Source organism: Apodemus sylvaticus, chromosome 3 (genome assembly GCF_947179515.1).
Source record: "Apodemus sylvaticus chromosome 3, mApoSyl1.1, whole genome shotgun sequence".
Classification (NCBI taxonomy): Eukaryota; Metazoa; Chordata; class Mammalia; order Rodentia; family Muridae; genus Apodemus; species Apodemus sylvaticus.
In genome coordinates this window covers 118,183,346-118,204,497 of record NC_067474.1, presented here as the reverse complement: position 1 = coordinate 118,204,497, position 21,152 = coordinate 118,183,346, and the positions used below count along the sequence as shown (strand labels likewise).

Here is a 21,152-nt window from a genome sequence, read left to right as displayed (position 1 = left end):
ATGTGCATATTGTATTGCCTGCATGTATGCCTGTGTGAGGGTGTCAGATCTCCTAGAACTGGGGTTTTAGACAGTTGTGAGATGCCAGTGGGTGCTGGGAATTGAACCCAAGTCCTCTGGAAATTCTTAACTGCTGTTAAACAGTGAAGGAAGTGCTCCTAACAGCTGAGCCACCTCTCCAGTCCCTAAATTGAATATCTTAAACATTTTTGTCCCAATAACAGAAAACTAATTAATACAGGACCAAGACTCCAAGAGTATCTACAAGTTGGCTCAGTTTTGTCTAGCTGGCCTGCAAACATTTTAAGATTGGTGCTAAAATATGAGTGAATTCAAAATTTAGGCTCTGAGGACTATATTATTTTGTTTCCTTAGTGGAAAATTAAAGGACCATATGGGTCATGAAAACAATTTCCATCAATTGGAGTGTGCCTGCCTTGGACCATGGGATTGCAGATTTCCTGAAGTAGGACCCAGACCATACCAACCACTCCTTAAGAGTCACCTATGATTAGATCTGAGAAAGGTGATGTTTACACTCATTTATAAATAATAAAACAAAAACAGAAGTGTTGCTCAACTCATTTGCTTACCTGGATATTTATAGAGTGACCTCTCCAGCCCGAGGACTCCTCTTAATGGGTCCCAGAACACAAAGGTTCCCTAGCTGATGCTAACAAGTAGGTCAGAGTGGAGAGGGGTTTAGGTTGTTAACATTATAGCAAGATCACGTTTCCATGTGTTTGGAACTTAGAGGTTTGATGAGGTAGTAATAAAAAAAAAACCTGCCACCAAATACATTTAATTCAGCAAACGCTTTAAAAGATTGGTGTGGGAAAACAAAATGGGATAGTTAAGGATTCAGTGATGAAGAGTTTTATACAGATATCTTGGAAAATTTATAAGTGAAAACAGATACTAAAATAATTGTCCTTTGGGAATCTATATTAAATTTCTGCATATGTCACAGAGCAAAGTACACATATATACACGATTTGTACACTCTGAAGTTGGAGTATCAGTTTCTTGGGGTCTTTGGGGTTCCTGGAACTGAACAGTCCAGGATTAGAACAGTCCCCTAGAAAATGAGAGACCTATGATGGAGTATTTGATGTGTGTGTGTGAGTGTGTTTGTGTGTGTGTGTGTATTCTACATTTAGATCACGTTCAGTATAATGTAGCCTACTCCCTTCCCTTGTGTGTGCCTGTAGAGAACAGAGGTTGACACTGCATGTCTTCTTCAGTTCCTTTTGACTGAAGTCATTTTTCTGAGACAAGAATTTCTCATTAAAGCCAGAGCTCACTGTTTTCCACTAAATTATCTGGGCAGCAAGGCCCTGGGACCCACCTGCCTCACATCAGTATCCGAGTTACGGAGGCGTACAGAGCCAGGCCTGGCTTTCCCTCGGCACTGAGGCTTGAACTCAGGTCCACAAGTACATGTGGTCAAGCACTTTAGCCACTGAGCTACTCCTACCTCTCCAGCCGGAGGACTTCTCTTATAAAGAAAATGAAACCGATAAGAAATGAAGATGTTAACAGATAAAGAGAATATCATGGGCATTTTATTTTTCAAAACTGCAAAACATTTGAATATCCAGGATATTTTTTTATGGCTAAAGTGGTGTGATTTAGGTGGATAATGGTCTTTTAAAGTGAACGGACAATTACACGAGTCATGCTACGTATGAGCCTGAACCAATGGTAAATGTTTACTGAGGAAGGACTCTCTAGTGAGTGCTCTGGAGCTCTGGTCAAAGACTGGCCTTTTATTACCAGAATTGTTAGGCGTGGTGGGGGTGATGACAGTGGTACCAGTGATGACGGTGGTACCAGCGTGGAGACTAGAATAGACATTCATTGATGACACTGGGTAGAGGCTGAGAGAAGAGGATTTGGCATCCAGCCTGGCATTGCTTCTTTTTATGATACTTGTCTAAACTACTTTTTGACTGGAATGATACAATCATAGCCATTTTGTAGGTCTGCTGTGAGGATAAAAACATACAGCATTTAGAGTAGTGCTTTGTCTGTAACAGCGTCCGATTAGTTTTTTTTTCTGTTGATTGTCACAACTTAACACAATATGGAGATTATCTGAGTGAGATAGACTTACTGATGCGCTCTAGAAATTTAAAAAAAACTTGGGATACTGAGCTGAAACTGATGAGAAAAGTAGCAAAAACAAATATGAAATTCCTATATATTAAGACTGAAAAATTGCCAAGCAACCTGGACATGGTGTTGCATATCTATAACCCTCAGCATCCAGGAGATTGAAGCAGGAGGAGGGCAAGTTTTGGGAAGCCTGGGCTACATACCAAGACTGTCTTAAAGTTCGAAACAAAACAAAAACATTGAAATAAGTCAAACATGCATGGTTTTGAAAAAGAAAACTGCCTCAGTAGATGAATCTGTGGAAAAGTAAAACTGACTGGGGAGTTTAGCTGGTTGACTTTCTGTGGTGGGGGAGCTCTTGAGAAGTATCAGGAACACTTCAGCAGGTAAACCAAACTCTGGAATACCATGAGAAGGAGTTGTTTTCAGGTGCTTAGTAATGGCACAGAGGGTACGTTAAAAAAACGATGCAGTATATGTGATGTTTGGTCATATAAGCAAGCCACGGATACACAGAGTCTCAGTCACAGGGAAAAATATCACAACTGAAGTACAGAAGAACAAAAATAGGCCTTGTCTGTGCTTATTAGATCACAGATTACCTTTCTTCCTTATGTGTTCATGTCTCCTAGTTTTCTATAATGCCCACGAGTAATAGTATAATCACATCAGAATTATTAGGAAACCTTACATTGAGGTTTCTATTTTTAGTTTCTTTCATGGTTCCTTACAGGTAAAAATGGACTTTGGCAATTTTGAGCACTACTGAAAGTCATTTTCCCAATGGGGCTGACACGTATGTATGTATGTATGTATGTATGTATGTAGGAGAAGGAAGAGGAGGAGGAGGAGGAGGAAGAGGAGGAGGAGGAGGAGGAGGAGGAGGAGGAGGAGGAGGAGGAGGAGGAGAGCTGCCTGGCACTGATGGACTCCTTAAAGTCCACAGTTTGAGTGGCCAGTTTCATCGGCAATAAGCTGTGAGTTACAGTTCAAAAACAGCAAAGTCTACAGACAGGAGGAACTGTCACTAGTAACCATTGTTCCTGTCCTCTTAACAATACAATATCACCAAAGTATCCTGCACAGATAAACCCTGCCCTGCTCTCTCACCAGACTTCCTGGAGTAACCTTGGTGTTTTATTTATCAGAGGCCATTTTCATGTTTCTCTGTCATCACATAGGGGAAACAAAACCTTGTTCTCATCACACTGGACATCAGACAACCAACGGTGACTGTGAAGACACAGTACCTGTATAACTGGTCACCTGCCAACAAGAAAAGCAGCCCCATTCCTTCTGTTTCCTTATGTCCTGGTGACTCCTAAGCAGAGCAGCAGAAGAGAAAAACAATTCTACCCCAGGTCCTATCGGCTGATAGCCACACGCATGATGGCGAAATCGTTGATAAACTCCTAACAGCGATGACTGAAAAGGCCTCCTACTGAGAACGTCAGAACAATCTTGGATTAATGAAGCAATTAGTGCACAACTGCTAGTACATGCCTGTTGTTATTTATCGTTCCCATATTTAAAAATGGGAAAGATATGTTTATGTTATTAGTTATTGTAAGGTGTAATTGTGTTTGTGTTTTGGTTTACATTTTGAAAGAATGTTTCATAACCAACAGTCTGAAGTCAGTTTGGAGATAATGCTAATTAAATATGTCTCAAACCCAGAGACAGAAAGGATTTGAAAGGGAAGTGTCTCCTGAGTTTCTGCATCTTTTGACATCACTAGCGTACCTTCTCTACTTAATAGTGTAGCTAGAGACTCATAAAGGAGGTTTTTCTCCCTTTTCCTTTCTTTTATCCTCTTGTAGTGCTGGGCCTCATACATGGTAGGCATGCAGTAAACTTCTGAGGCCTACCAGCCTTTAAAAGACTATTTTGTTATGAAAATATGCAACCTAAAATTGTGGCTAGTCCTTCCTAAAAGACTCCTAGCAAACATAAAAGCTACAGAGATTATCGGCCAGCCATTGTCTGATGTAGGCTCAGGACCACGGAAGAGCGAAGCGATTTTCTTTGCTTTCTTACCCTTCATTTTCTTCTGAGGAGGTTTGAAATTACTTGTCAAACCTGCCAAACGCTGTGGTTTACAAATGAAGGAGACAAAACCAGTTTTCCTGCCCATCTCCTGGCATCTTTAGCACAGGAGTGCACTACCAGCTAGACTATTCGTCTCGAGTCAGCCTGAAGGATTGGCTCAGGGCAGGTGGGTGCAGAGGGAGGTGGTATTATGGGTCCTCTTGCTCCATAAGCAACAAAGGGAAAAATGCTTGCCGTCCATCGAAAGGAAAGCCAGGTAGCAACTCAGAGCAGATCATGTTGTGGGATGACTTATGTAGAAGACTGAAATGCTAGAAACTTCGTGAAAGCAAGCAAAATTGACACAGAGACAGCACAGGTCACAAGCCAGGGCTGTGTGAGGTTGGATATCACAGTGAACTCAGAGCTGGGCTTCCATCCTGACCACAGTGTCACAGAAAGGTGCCATGATTATTCAGCTTCCAGAGCAAGAATGCAAAATTTAGGTTATAACACATTGTGCTGAGGATGTAGTTCCAACCCGCAAGGTTTATTACAGATCCTAAACAGTATGTGTACTCATCATACAGACACACACACACACACCACCACCACCACCACCACCACCACCACCCCTTTAAGATATAAAATATCTATTCCACTTCTTTTCTCCATATGTAATTGTATATATGCATGTGTAAATTATTACCAAATACACTGGTATAAGTTAATAGGGGTGTCCTTACTAGTACGTAGGATAAAACCAACTTACAGTTACAGTAACATATATATGGCATATGACGATGTGTCAGAATGCTAACACAACAACAGTTAACAGTATTCAGAGAACACTACCTAGACCTAAATCACTATTTCCTCCATTGCCGTTAGGTTAGAGGAGAAAATAGACCAGGAGCCTGATGGATGCCTTCAAAGCACTCTATCTCCTTACTAATAATATTCTTTACACGTTAGTGTCACTGTTCATTTGATGTCTGGGTTCTGTACATCATAAAGGCAAGGCCATGCTTTTCTTATTGACTGCTGTGTCCCAATAGCTTTCACAGTACCTGTGCACATACCAGGTAAACAATCACCGTCTGAATGAGCACAGCTGTAATAATACTGATAACAAATGCACAGCACCTAAGCCAAGTTCTAAAAGTTTAACCATTGTTTTCCTTACTACATGCCTACCTGTTACAGTTAGTAAGCGTGAACAAATTAGTAAATATACTTCTATTATAATTAATTTTGAGAACCTACACAAAGACTCTTGACTCCTTTCACAGCTATAGCTGTGAACAAACTAGCAGGCATTTTCATGCTGAACCTACCTTAAGGGGGCATATTAGTCAAACTCTGTAATACTGGCTGTCCTAACAGGACAGCAAATTTCTTCAACATGACTTATATGTCCCTAAGATTATTATGGGGTAGGTAGTGAACTTAATTTTTTTTTCTCAAGAGCTCCTGCTACTTGGAAAAGAAAAAATGAAGTATTATATAAAAATAAATCTTTTGGGGCTGGAGAGATGGCTCAGCGGTTAAGAGCACTGACTGCTCTTCCGAAGGTCCTGAGTTCAAATCCCAGCAACCACATGGTGGCTCACAACCATCCGTAATGAGATCTGGCACTCTCTTCTGGGGTGTCTGAAGACAGCTACAGTGTACTTACATATAATAAATAAATAAATAAATCTTTAAAAAATAAATCTTTTTACTAATAAAGAAATATACAATTTAATATTCAGTTATTTTATTGTGCACTGTTTCATTTTTTTTTGATATGAGATGACAAATCTAAACATTTGTTTGGTCTCAAGCATATAAGCATTCATGTGCGAGAATAAGGAAGGGAAAAAAAGCAGAAGTAAAATAAGATTATATTACAGAGAAGGATGTGCGCTCAAGGGAATGTTGGAGGCAGTGATGGGCAGGAGGTAGGAAGGGGGAGGAACAGCTCTCAAGCTCTGCGTTATCTTGTATTTGTAATGACAGCCAGGAAGAAGCTGAAGCTCTTCTGCAGTTTTCCCTTCCGGTGGTCAGGTTGTTACTCTTAGAACACCACAGGGTTTTAGACATTGCCACAGGCACGAACTGACAACAGAGAGAAGGCAGCAAGACTTTTAGGCCATTAATAGTTTCTACAAAAAGGTAACTGTTGACTGGCCCACTCAGAATTAAAATCAGTGTTTCTTTTTTTTTTTTTAAGAAAACCAAAATGGAGCAACTTCTGGCGGCTGCTCTAAATCTTCCTGACTGTGGGTCCAGAGCCTGTCACTCTCGGCAGACAGCTCCATTTTTACAGTCCGTTTCCATCTTCAGTGGATGTGCACAGGAAGCTCAGTCCTTCTTCCTGGTCACATCACTGTTGCTGATTTCTTCCTCCTGAGGAACAACAGACTTCTCCCTGGTTCTCCCATCCAAGTACGAAACCGGGAGGACCCTGCTTAGCTTCAGAGAACAAATGACACGTGGCAGTGTTGGAGGTGTGACTGTCCATGGCTCCGTAGATGGCTCCCTATCTGCAGGTGGACTCAGACTTCCAATTTTCTTCCATACTATTGGGTATGAAATGCTGCTACTTCAGTGGTGTTTTTCAGATGAATTTAGTATTAGCCCAGTCCATTCCCATCTCCTGGACTATCTACCTAACTTCTCCCTGATTCTAAGTCTAAATGTCAAAGATGCTACACACACACCATCACCTCAAACAAAACAAAATAAAACAAAAAACCAAAAAACCTTTAGCATTCACCTTGCACAGGGATTGCATTAGAGACTCTTTCTCCACACAGGCTAAGCACTTTAGAATGGTCTTGATTTACTTGATCCATCTTTGTAAATATTCCTCACTTGCCCAGAATACACTTCCATTATAATTAATTTTGAGAACCTACACAAAGAGTCTTGACTCTTTTCACAGATGTAGCTGTGAACATATTAGCAGGCATTTCATGCTGAATCTACCTTAAGAGGGCATATTAGTCAAACTGTAATACTGGCTGTCCTAACAGGACAACAGATTTCTTCAACATGACTTCTATGTTTAATCCTGGTTCTTTAATATCAGCTGGGGCATGTCCTCTTCCCTCCAAGATGATGTTCCTGATTCTTCTCAGTTAACCGCCCCCCTTCTTTTCTAGAGTTTTGCAACTCTCCCATGCGTTTGCTAAAGCCATCTTATGGGAAGTACTCCACTCCTGGTGTTTGTGTGTTTCTAGAAGGCAGACACCATTTTGTTTGATCTTCATAATATTCTAACACTGGGACTTCTAGCCAAGAAGAGTGACAGAATAGTTGTTTTCTAATCTATTAATCATGGACTATTTCCTTTTCGTGTCCTAGGGAAGTGTTGAACTCATGCTTCAGATTTCCAGTTGTCTCCGTGTAATAACTCTTCTTCTAGGGCTTATGGCTTTGTGATCTTCCTGTTCAACAATTTACTTCTGTCCCCACGCAAATGTGATGTGCACTTGGGACTCATCTCCTCTTAGAGGGGTCAAAGGTTCTATCAGTAAAGCACGAGGTCTCTTGTTTTGGGCATGTTTTTCAATCTGTTGGATTGTGCTCAGCTTCTTTTGAGCACATTTCAGGGACCTGCACTTTAGACCATCATTGTCTTAAAATGAGGAAAATACACCACGGGCTGAATATGATAGAGACACAAGAAGATACTGACATAGCCACTGACAAGGAGTTAGAGATGACATCAGAGAAAAGAAAAATACCAGAATCTGGAAAACACAGCGTCTGGGATCCAGCACTTTTTTGGTCATGTCTCTTCATTTTTCTTACTCAGTTTGAATGTACCTCAAAGCCTTGATAATTAAAAAACAAAACCAAACCCTTTTGGGTGATGTAATAATTTAATAAACAAAAGACAAGTTGATCCTGTTTGGTTTTCTTAATTATCTTGCTAGATGACTACCATCCCTTACATTCTAAAGTTTATAAAACAAAGACTAAGCTACATTAAATCCTCAAGATTGGAAGTTTTGTTGGGCACAACAGGGACTTGAATACTATGGTGATTAAAACATAACTTTTAGGACTTAACCATAATTCCCCCTATGAATGGGTTTGATCATGGACTTTGTGCTACCTTGAAGATGTTTCCCAAGTTCCTGCATCTCTGCTCACTATTTGAGATGTTAGTAGCGGGGTACCACAGCCTAAGCCGTTGCTGTTGCACTGGTAGCTCAGAAGTGCACTGTGATATGGGTTATCTGTGAAATCCTGCAGCACCATTAACTGACAAAGATAGCAGTACTTAGATATGCTGAATAAATAAATACATAATTCACCATTTCACTATCCAGGTATGCCTTGCCTGGCAACGTTCTTGGCCCAGAAGCTACCATTTACTAAATTTTCCCACAAATCTTTAGTCAGAGAGGTTCTGACATGAGTTCTGGACATTCATGACCTCCTCAGATGCCTCTACACACATTTGGCCTACATGTCTTGTTCAAACAAGATGAAGAAGGCACGCTCTACCCATTCTGTCTGCAGCATGCTGGTGTTACACTAAATGTGAGTCAAGTAGGGTGATGTTTTTAAACAGCAAGAACAAGTTAACATCCACAGGTTCATTCTGGGGGATTTTCGGAGCCAGGCGACTAGTTTGCTATGAAGAGAAAATGGGAAAATCTAAATCTTTGCAGATTTCCCTGATAGCACATTTTGCAGATTTCAATTGCACTTTAATCTTTTAAACAGTATGTTAAAGCAAAGAAACAAACCCTTGTATGAGCTTCATTATCAAGAGAAAGGATTGTAAGCTCATCAGCATACCCCAGACAGCTCACAGTCTCAGAAGGGCAAGGACTACGCCTGTATTTGGAATGAGGACCTACTTGACCTGATGCTTTCTAGGTTTCTGTGTTGTTTCATCATCCTGACAACCTAATGCAGTGACTTTTGCAATGAGCGCTCATTTTCATGTCTGTCCATTGAAAATACTGTACTTAGCCTGAATGGGGAAGGATCAATTAGGGAACCCTTCCCACCAGAGAACTCTAGGAATGTAGCAAAGATAGTGCTTCCTAGAAAACTGTCTACACCTTTCAGTTTTCCTTTCCTTAACGGCTTCCAAGTGAGTTAATTAGAAATTTTGTGATGGGAAAAATATTGAGCCTTTCCAAAAGCTTACAGGTTTTCAATACAAGTCTGTGAGAAGAAAAGTGAGTGGTGCTGGGATGAAGGTTGGTGATGGGGTACGTGCCTAGTGGTTGTGAAACTGTGGGTTCAATCCCTAGAACCGCAAGAAAGCAAGAGACAGACAGACAGACAGACAGACAGACAAACGGGAGGCGGTGTGTGTTTTCTGAATGTAATTATGACTTATCAGTGATCAATTAGGGACACTAGAAAGCCTGTTTAAGTTGGTCAGACATTTGGAGTACTGTTTCTCAGAGACAACACGAGTTCAGAGAGAAAAGAGTGTTTCATACTCTTCATGTATTTCAGCCACTACTGAAAGCTGTTACCTGGTTCTCATTTTCTTCAGCAGTGGCTGGCATAGGAGAAATGAGAACACAGGAGCTTCCTGCATGGCTAACACTTGCGCACTGCTTTCTTTGATATTTATTTCCTCATGTCTCCTAATATGCTCCAGCCTTTTCCATGTCTTATTTCTCAAGTAGAACTCATCACCATCCCCCTACTCCAGATGATATTTATTTCTCTCCTTATTTTTATCCTGCATGCTGGAAGTAAGCTATGTAGAAACCGGGATTTTTTATTTTCTTGAGTGGAGCAGTCCGCAAGGCACTTGTATGCATTTAATATCGTCGAATGAGAGAATTATTGCTTAACATAGTTTCTATTATATAAGACACACGGCAAGTTTTAGTTATGAAATGTCTAGACTGAACCCTGCCAGGAAGCACTGTTTCCAAGGTGTTGATGCTGAACAGAGGAATCAAGTTGGGGATGAAGGAACTGGAGAGGCCCTGAAGGCCATGTGTTGGATGGGTCATTCCCAGAGAGCCGGAAGAGACGATGCGTGAAATGAAGATGGTTAAAAGGAAGTTGCTGGCCCTGAGGTCAGGGGTCACGGAATAAGGGTGGGGGGAGGAGAACCAGTGGAGTGATCAGATAGATGACCCAATGGCCGATGTCTACAGTCAGGAGGTTTTAACATGCAACGCAGGACTGTGGGAATTTAAGCCTGATTTTCATCCCCATGGCATCTGGCCCACAGGAAAGTGAAACACGTCCTGTGGAGACTGTTTCAGAGAAATGTGAGTCCATGAGGAGAGCTGGGATTCAGTTCGGAAAGTGAGTGTGAGTTCAGGAAAGAGACTGAAAATGTAGAGAGTGGGTGCTAAGGATGCTGGGCCAAGAGAAGGCGGGGACAGCATGCAGGGTCACAGATGACAGCGTGACCAAGGTGACCAAGGTGGTCTGAGACACAAGATGACTCATGGGTGCAAGAATTTTTTGGTTGTTTGTTCTTTGATTTTCACCACCACATGCAAGATGATTTTATAGTCTAAAGAGCCACCAAGAAGAAAAGGAGAGAATTTTTGGAAACATCTTGACATTAAAAGGCATTACAGAATTGAAATATTTATCAGGCATAGTGATTTGTCATGGAAATATCATCTCATTCTACCTGAGGATACTTGATGGCTTCAGCAGCCAGACATATGTGTGTTGTGTGTGTGTGTGTGTGTGTGTGTGTGTGTGTGTGTGTGAATGTTCATGCAGGTGTGTGCCTCGTGTATGGGCATGACATGTGGGTATGCAGCAAAAGCCAGAGGTATCTTCTTCAATTGCTCCGCACCCCACTTTGAGGTAGAGTCTCCTGCTGAACCTGTAAATTCACCATTTGGCTAGACTGATTCCTGGGCTCCTTGTGTTTCCACGTCCACAGTGCTGGGATTACAGTGTGAACTGTGCCTGGGTCTTTAGGTGGGTGCTAGGTCCTCATACTTGTGTGATAAGTCTTTTCCAAACTGAGATCTATTCTCAGGCCCAGGATTTTCTTTTGGTTGATTCTCAGGCTCAGATGTGTGCTTGTGTGCACTTTAGTTTCTAATCCATCCCAAGCAACACATCCCGAAACTGCTTGATCACGTTACTGATGTACCCGACAGTAAAAAGATGCTTACATATTTTGTGTTTATTTGGTTTGGACAGATTTGCTCCAGTATGAAGCTTGCTACTATCCCTGACTACCCTCAGATGCATCAGGCTCTCTATGCTGGGATTATAGGGGTACCTCAGCCTCTCTATGCTGGGATTATAGGGGTACCTCAGCCTCTCTATGCTGGGATTATAGGGGTACCTCAGCCTCTCTATGCTGGTATTATAGGGGTACCTCAGCCTCTCTATGCTGGGATTATAGGGGTACCTCAGCCTAGCATTCTCACCTGAACCCTTTCATTTCAGTTGATTAGAAGAGAAAATTTAGGGGATCACGGGTTTGTGGGCTTACCATCTTATTACAAAACGAATGGCTTCAGGAGATAAAGGTATGTGGTAAAAAGGGCATCTTCCTAGGACAATCACCTGGTCCCTGCTCTCAGATCACACTGGGGAAAGGCCTCAGCACATCAGAAAGGCTTGAGATAGACCATGTTTCCCGCAGCCGTACAAGCTACTCTGCATTAGGGGCTCCCATCTTACAAGAAAAAATTCATTGTTGGGTGAGCTGTTTTCCTGTGTTTCATACTCTTCATGTATTTCAGCCACTACAATTTTTAAATCTATACTAAAACTCACTCCAGTTCCTATTGTCATGAAACACAAAGACGAGTTCTATATTGATATCAATTCTAGGAAGAAAAAAATTACATATACATATTATTGGTTTTTTGTTTTTGTTTTTTTTTTTTAACCAAATTTGGCCCTGGAATAAACTTCACTATTTACACAAAACAAGACATTATATGATAAATCCTTATGCATAAAATGGCTGATTAATTAGGTAAAGTACTTAATTTCCCCTCACTGGTAGTTTAAGTTTGTCATTTAATCAGAATTTCAGCCTGTGAAGCTGAGTTACAAGTTAAACACTTTACTAAGGGTTAGACTTAACTAAGGGTTGGACTGCTAACCCTTGATGGAAGATATAATAGACAGTCATTCAGACCTTGAGCTTAGACATGTGATCGTGTTTTATGTGTTTCTTGTAACCTTCTAGAATGGCGGGCAGGTTTCACAGTGGTTGTCTGCTTTGTGGCAGAGTCAGTAGAGTAGCGATTTCTGGCAACGCAGACCAAAGTTTCCCCTAACACTCCTTGTTGCTTCTGTTTCTCTGATCCTCCTGTGAACATTCACAACAAGCACACACACACACACACACACACACACACACACACAAGTGCAGGAATTTACGGTTTACAGGACTGGATCCTATCTCCGGAATGCCAATTTTCTAAACCAACCCCAAACGTGCTCGAGTTTGCCACACATACTTGCAAAAAGGATTAGGCAAGAGCCTGGTTGACAGAGTCAAGTTCCTTAGCCTAAGAAGGTTCCATTTTGTTCTGCTTTTAATTGGCCATCGTTAATTAAGTAACTGATGTCAACTGCAAATCAGCTTTAATTTGCTCAATGTGGAAAATTGAAGAACACATACAAACCAAATTAGTGAAATGCTTTCTTTAGTACTTGATGCTTTCTAAGTAGCCATAGCATTTTCAATGGAGAAAGTAAGATCGGGAATTTTGAGGAAAACTGGGGAATTTTAAATGAGAATAAAAACAACACAGGAAGAGGAGACTGTGGATTAGCATCTGGTATGCTATGCACTACTTACCTTCAAAAGTCAAATAAAACTTTCCTCTGTCAAACCAAACGAGGGAGGGCTGTTCATTCTCTGTTTGGCCAGGAGTTGAAGCGGGATGGGGAAGGTTAAGGAAAGGGAGAGAGAAGGACACGATGTGAGTTACAGAGCAGGTAATTAATCTCACTACAGGGAAGGGAGGGGGCGCTGCATGCTGTTAGCGTGCAGGAAAAGGGGAAGGCTGGCGGTCTAGAGTTGTTTTTCCTTAAAATTGAGCAAACAAAGCAAAATCGAAGCTGTGGAGACAGAAGGGATGGACACGCGTGTAGGTAGCTTGAGGCTAGGCATTTGTATACATGGAGCAGATGTCTTCCTGGCCATGCAAGGGTGTCAGCATATTTCAATTGCATTAATTTGGGCAAACTTTCATTCAGCAATTGCTGTATTGTTTTCATCTTCAATGTCATCCTTTGCTTGTTGGCATAAACGATAAACTTGGCTAGTGGTTTATATGTGATATTTGTTTAGCTTTCCAATGGCAACAGAATTGCATATCAATTTAAAGTCCACAGATGATATCAGACATCTCCTGTCCCTTTCTGAGAACCACCTTGGGCATCTAGTCACAACACACCCTTTACTTCTGTACCAAAGAGAAGAGACACTTCCAATAGTGCCTCTTTAACTGCTAAATTAGAAAGCAGACAGTAGATTCTGGGTACTTAAATCACTCCTTCCTCTGAAAATTCACACAGCAATGACTATCACCTGGTTTGAGCTTTTTCTCCTTTAAGAAACTGTCATGCAACCTGCTGCTTTATAAAATGTCCACTTTGAATAAGTTCAGTGCTGTGGGTTCCGCAATGGGCGGGACATGTCCAGGGTGCATCTGAGAGGCACTGGGACTCATGAAGTGAGGAGCATGTCTATGAAGCTTCTAGCATTCAGATGGAAATAGCTTGGAGTTGAAAAATCTAAGTATCTACAGATCACTCAGCTAGCACCATACCTGCAGGCGTGTCACAGCGCCTTTCAAACGAGGGCAGTTTGTCATAAAAAACATCATCTTCTGACACTACAAACCAAAGAAACATAAACGAATGGAAAACAAAAACACAAAGACAGATTCCAAAGGAAACCGAGAAGTGCACTTTACCAATCAAGACAGGGATGATTTTCACGGCAAAAGGAAAGAATTTAAGATTAAGACTTTGGGATTAGGATGAAGAGGAAAACCGATGGATGTATTTGAGATGATTCTACAAGGAAAAACTGAATTAAAAAGAGTCAGGGTTTAGCATCTGTCAATGTGGTGGAAATCAGCTGCAGGGAAGGGGTTATGCCCCACCATCTCAGGGACTATTATTAATAATTGATTTCTGCAAGAATACTTCTCTCTAATGCAGTTCTCAAGGGGTCAGATGTATGTTTATCAACACAAACTCCAGCATAGCTCTGACAGCTCAACAAGGTCACCTGGCATATACATTTCCCCCAGGAAGAAAGGAGTTAGCTTTTAACTCGACCACAAAGCAGCAGTATAAGTCAAGGGTTCCTTTGTGAGCAGTGTCATTTTAATTTGCTTGTACCTGCCTTTGACAGCTAAAGATCATTAATTTTGAATGATGGTATCATACTGGTATTTTTGATCATGGTTTCAATTGTGGCAAACATCTTTAGAAGTTGGCCACAGCTTTATGAGCTGAGACTTTGAACCTCAACTATTTTGGATCTTTACCCAATCTCTCTTCTTACCAAATTAAAAATACAAAGAACTTTTTCTTTTGCTCTATGAAATTAAAAAATAGTGCCACACATTTTAAACGTGCTATTAAACCTTAATAGATTAAGCAAATAAAATTAGTAATGGGGAAACCCAGCTTCATTGCAGAGAAGTTAAGCGCTAAGCACTAAGGACCCAGCAAATGTTTCATGAACAGGGCTGCTTCCGGAAGTCATTGTATTAATCTGCTGCCTAGACTTAGGGTATATGGCAAGAAAACTTTTCTCTTTTAGGTTCTAAGATCAAAAAGAATGTGTGTATGTGAACATGAGTTTGAGTATTGTCTATGTGTGCTTGTGTGTGTCTATGTGTGGATGTGTGTGCGTGTGTGTGTGTGAGTGTATGTATATGAATATGTAAATACATGTGTGTTAGTGTGTGTGGGGTGGGAGGGTGGGGCGACGAGTGCATACATGCTGTGCCCAAGGAAGCCAGAAGAGGGCGCTGGATTTTTTGGAGTTGATTTTAGGATTGTTTACCATCTGACAAACTAAGTTTGTTTAGAATTAATCTTGGGCCCTCTGGAAGGACAGCAAATACTTTTTTTAAAAAATAAAGACATTAACCAGTTAATTAATATATTTTGTATGCATGGGTGTCTTGCTTGCATGTATGTCTGTGCAGCACATATATGCCAGCTCCCTCAGAGGCCAGAAGAAGGCACTGGATTTCTTGGAACTGGAGTCTTAACCACTGAGCCTTCTCTGCATCCAGGTTCCAGGATGTTAACTGATGGTACTTAATTGTACTCTTAGGTTCCTTGCTGGTGGAATGACTCAGGGGAACATCTGTTCCATCAAATGGGCATACGGGTACAGATGCTTCACAAAATATATCTTCTGTTTCCACTGCAGACTAACTCTGCATGAATATAACTCCCCCCAAGAAAGTTTATAAAATTTAGAATTGTTATCTTCATTAGAGAAAATATTTTATGTTCCATTACTTAGAATAAGTCACTTTTACTCAAGTTATGGACCAAAGGAAACATCAAAGTCCATCCGACACTCACTTGGTTACTTTTCCTTTGTTACAGATTCCTGCCACATTAAAGATGCAAATCAAAATGCATAATTGCCAGGGAATTGCCCAGTTATAATTAGCAGGGAAGCAAATGCCCAACTTTTATCATTTCATCATTGCAGAGACATTCTAGGAAATATATTTCAAACATCTAAACAGATAAACAAAGAAGATGGAACTTCTCACACTCACTGAAATAAGAAGCAGGTAATAAAGTAGATATTTGCAAGGAGAGATAAAGCGCCGTTATCTCTTCTGCTAGCTTGCATCTGATTCTTACAACTTCAAACACTTTCTTTATTCCATTAACAGCAATAGGCTTATTCCTCCCCAAATCACATAGTGCTGGTTCTATAGGCATTTTTTTTTTTTTTTTTTTTTTTAGCACAAGAGAATCTACAGATCTCCTCCATCCTAGAAGTGCATCCTTTCACATCCTCAGCTGTCTACAATTGGGGCAGATTACACAGTACGTAAGAAAAGTTCTACCTTGATACATTTGAGATATAAAATTTTTAGTCATATAAAAATAATGGTATTTTAAAAACTGATGAATTCTTAAGTTAAAAATTATACAGTTTGTAAGAATTCTTCATTCTTTTGGGGTAATGATACACAGAAACTTCTATCTACCTTATGATCATAGCTCTTGTAAAAATATTCACACTTAAAGTTCTTTATGGATATTTTCTTATGAATTATTGTGTGAGGGAGAGATTAGAGTTGCTGTTATTCTATTTTTGGAGATGGAGTCTCACTCTGTAGTTCAGGAGCATGTGATTCACTCTGCCTCAGCTTCCTGAGGTACACTGCCAAATGTGGCACAGACTTACTCAAAAAAATGTTAGTTCATGTGTAGACTTTGAGACCAGCTCATCGGTATCCATGTAATTGCACCAGGAGCAACACAGAGGGTGCAGGAAACAGCAGGCGAGTGTTGTGGGGTGGGAGGGGACTGTTCATCCACCAGTTTAGGGAACTTGCTGTGAATTTTCAACCTCCCCAATCCACTGCTTATGGTGAGTTGTCATTTTAGGCACAACACAGCCTTTGGGGAAAACTAGAAACAACAGCACACAAGATGCTGCTGGCTGGTTACTCTGCTACAGAATTACTGCAGAGAAAAATGGTGGTCACGTGACCCAATGCAGAAAGGAGTAAAGACCAGGTCTGGGAGGACTTTAGTGGGCACATGAAACCAAATCAAAACACCAGAACCTCGGGAGCTAATGAGGATACGCCTCTGGCAGGAGACGTTTTGACCAGTTTCCTACTTGTCTCCAGTTTTCAAGCCCTCTGTGGTTATCTTGAAAGAAAATACTCTAGTTACGAGGACAACCAATGTTCCTGGCTGTAACTGGAGGTTGGAAGTCTCGGCAGCAGGGAGTATAGAAAAAACGCTGCCCCAAAGCATGAACACCGGTCAGATTCCGTGTGCTCAGTTTTCACCATGAATTATAGCGAGCCGAAAGAACACACTGGACGGCCCATCCGAGGTAGAGTGTGGTTATGTTGAGTGACAACTCACTTTAATTCCTTCTTTTCCCACTAAATCAAATCAAATGGAATGTATGGGATGAATGATCGTGAGGAAGCCTAACATTAGGACAGGATTTGGGCAAATGCCTGCTGAAATCAGGAATAAGATGGGAGTGGAGGGGAACGGGAGGTTCGTAGTTACAAAAATTAACAAAGATTCAGAGAAATGAGCCAATACTATCAATATACATTGAACATCAGGAACTTTCAAATTTTCCTAGTTGATAAAGAAAAGGAGCAGATATATCTGTATAAGAAATCCTAAAAACATCTGTCTGTGAAGAAGTTACATGAGCTGGGACACATATGACTGTTTTGAAAAACCAAAAGGAAAAAAAATCACATGAAATTGGGGAAGTGGTTATATTTGGTGGGGTTGGGATGGGGTGGGGATGGTCTGACTTAAAGTATAGAATGTATGATAGAGCTGAAATTCCCTCTGTGGTTCTTAGAGACACACATGCATTTGTTTTTTTCTGGGAACAAATGGGCAGTTATCCTCTAGAAGAGTTTCTGGCTTTATCTAGCTACTTCTCGAATGGGTGATTTTATAATGTGTTCTTCCATAAGTAGCAGCAGGAATTCACCGAGCTGAGTGAATGATTCCCCCAAGCAGTGCAGAATGGGTCAGCTGGTTTACAGCATGGAAGAACTGGAGAGCAGGTCAGAGAATGGCGGAGGGAGTTTGGTCACACAGGGAAGTGGGAAGGGAGAGTGCGAAGTCAGACAGCATGCAGTAAAGAAGAGAGGCGGCGGGAGAAGATGGAAGGTGGTGATGGTGGGGAGCCCCCTCTGAGTCGCCCTTCTCGACCCCTTCATTTTCATCACCCAGATGTACAGGGGCATATGCTGGAAATGATAATTCCCCTGTCCCGGGGAAAACTGACCATGTATCACTGAAAAGCAATGTCAAAAAATATCTCAAGTATTCCAATGCCAATGTCTACCTCAGATAACCAAAAATGATGTAGAAATGAAAGTTTCAAGAAAGCAAACTTTCCAAGATTTTTTTAAAAAAGAAAGTTACTTCTGATCTAAACGTTTTCTCTCAAAGGAGAATACTTCTTATTACGAGTAATATCCAAATATCAGCACCTTCCTTGGTGAGTTCTTCTGTGAATCGATCTGCATGGGATAACATAAGAAAACCCCTACAAAACACATGCGCACTCACATTCTGTGGATTGTTAATTTGAATGGCTAACACGCTGGCTTCCTTAGCTGGGAGAGGGCTTTCGAGAGAAGAACCAGGTGATGGGAGCAAACACAGAGCAAAACAAGACTAGACACAGGGCCTCGGGGAGTTCAGCTCATCAAGGACAGCCAGTCAACAACCACAAACACACGAAAAGAGAGAAAAGAGAGAGAGATCATTTTACCAACTGTGGGAGTGGTGGCTGCACTCAGTGAGTTAGTTGACGATATTGAAGAAGTGCTTTCAGCCCGGGCTAAGGGTGCTATCGGAGGAGGGCTGGAGGAGTGTATGGGTGGGCTAAAAGGTCTGGACTGTAGGGAAAAGAAAAGAGAAGAAAATTAGACACAGACAGACATAATACTTCGGTTCAGTAGTTTAAAAATGTTTATTGATTTTATTTAGTTTGTGTTCATGTGTGTATACATGTCATGGCGTGCACATGAGGGTTGAATGACAACTTTTTCCCACGTGGGCCATGGAGATTGAAATCAGGTCGTGGCCGCCAGTGCCAACATCACTGAGCCATCCTGCCAAGCCCGGTTTCTATATCTTGATTGGTTCCCCACCCTGGATATAAAAACCCAGGTTCTTGAAAGCCATGGTACCATTTTCACTGGACGAGTCTGTATTTATACAAAGCCAGTGTGCTGGGTCTAGGGGGAGGAGCCACAAGCCCCGGCCTGTGAACTCAGTAGGCACTCTGGTTCACACCAGCTGTCTCCAGGTGCCCCAGGATGGTGCGCCCCTACACACAGAGGTTTCGAGACAGCCTCTGAAGGTTATGACAGCATTCATTCTGTGACTGTTGTACAATGGTCAATGAGAATTCCTTCTGCCACAGACTTCTTAACTGGACCACTGAGAAGACCATTCCTACACCTCAATCTTAGGATAAAATTTAAGGAAGCAACTGTAGCATATCTACAGGACACAACTCTACATTTATGTCGCCGAATCTCTGCTGTTGATCTATCTGGCCTCTGGGATCAGAAGTCAGAATTGCTTTTTAATATTTATTTATTTATTTATTTATTTATTTATTTATTTATTTATTTATTTATTTAATATATATGAATGCTGGGTCTTCTAACACTCCAGAAGAGGGAATCAGATCCCATTACAGATGCTTGTGAGGCACCATGTGGGTGCTGGGAATTGTGCTTCAGGACCTCTAGAAGAGCAGTCAGGGTTCTTGACTGATGAGCCATCTCTCCAGGCCAGGAGCCATGTTTTTTTTTTTTTCCTCTCACAGTTTTCTAGTAACTAAGACAATTATTGTAAAAAGAATTCTCTCTCTTTCCCACATGACTGACTGTGTCACTGTCTGTGTTTGCCTCCAGCTGCTGCCTCAGAGCTGACAGCCCGAGCACCCGATTCCTACCATTTTAAAGCTTGGCTTGGAAGCCAGGAGAAATCTGAGGAGGGTGGGAAAGGCACCCTCACACAGCAGCTACTCCTTCTCAGCTGGCCCCTGTGATGGTCATTTGTATAAGTGCTGTACTGCTTAGACCTGATGTTGAGATGGCCCGTGTCAAGGGGCTTGGAGACCTCATTCTGAGAAAGCTAGGGAGGGGAGGGACATACCACATCTCCAACTCCAGGCTTTCCTGGAGGTAACTTTGGCCGGGATGGAGGCCGGGGAGGAGGTGGAGGCGGAGTGGTGCTGCTGCAAGGAACTAAGGGTGTGGCTGGCCGAGCAGGAGAAGATGCACCTGGAAAACAGATGGGCGTTAGAAGTGGCGGGAAACTCGGGCAGCCAGAGGTGTGGCAGCGCACAGGGCATTATCTAACATGGATGCAATATTTTCCTTTTTTCTTTGCAGTTACTATGATAAACCTTTTGCACAACACAGTTCTTTTTCTTTCAATAAAGAAAAAAGTTCCTCAGTTGAACTATGGTTGATGGCAGAAGCTGAAGCTGGGTACCGTATTGTCATGTGACACCCAGTGAAAGGTAAATCCTTGATGGAAGGTGAACTCGGGGGACGCTTGACTGCCCAGGAGGGGCGCTTCATTTTGGTCATGTACACACAGGACTTATGATACATTTTCTTGTTTTTGATTTACGGTCAGAATTTATGTCCAAGTTGAAAATGAAAGTTTCAATTCAAAGGAAGCTGAATACTTTTTCCACACTAGATTTTTCTTTTTTAAACACAGGTAGAGAATTATGCTGTTGACTCTGTATCAACCCCGAGTGTTAACTTCATCACTATCTCATATACGTGTCATGAATAAAGGACATGAGTCCTTTGTGTGTTGAATCTTTACAACAGAAACACAGCAAGTGCTTTGAACGAACTGTCCCTGGGGCCTTGTTAAAGTAGGGGTTGTTACTGATGGTCTCTTTGGTGGGTTTTGAAAAGTCTCTTGGATTTACTTTTCTGGCTGTCCATGACAAGCATATGGAACACGGGTGACACACAGAGGCTAGCATGCACACCAAGCATGGCGCTCAGAGACCTGTCTCTCTTCAGTCATAAATGCATGGAGATCTACCCGGCCCCAAACCTTGGGAGGTAAAACTGATGTTCAGACAGTTCTTGTTCAGAACTGTCGCCTGGTTAGAAACAGCAGTTTGTAAAATCATGCCAAGGAAATTCCAGGAAATCTTGCTTTAGAAAAAATACTCCTCTGTCTCTGCATTCCTCCCCCAGCTGCCTCCACACTCCCACCTCCACATTCTCCCCACCAGCTGCCTCCACTTCTCCCTTGCTTCCGCA

General features: G+C 41.6%; 1 protein-coding gene across 1 annotated transcript in view; it reads right to left on the bottom strand.

The window, feature by feature from the left end:
* Window positions 1-21,152, bottom strand: part of Sgip1 (SH3GL interacting endocytic adaptor 1) — a 216,754-nt gene that overhangs the window by 16,463 nt on the left and 179,139 nt on the right. Inside the window, exons 15-16 of the mRNA XM_052176861.1 lie at window positions 20,014-20,141; window positions 18,614-18,740 (exon numbers count right to left, since the gene is read on the bottom strand). Of these exons, the coding sequence (XP_052032821.1) occupies window positions 18,614-18,740; window positions 20,014-20,141 (255 nt within the window). The remainder of the gene's footprint in view (window positions 1-18,613; window positions 18,741-20,013; window positions 20,142-21,152) is intronic.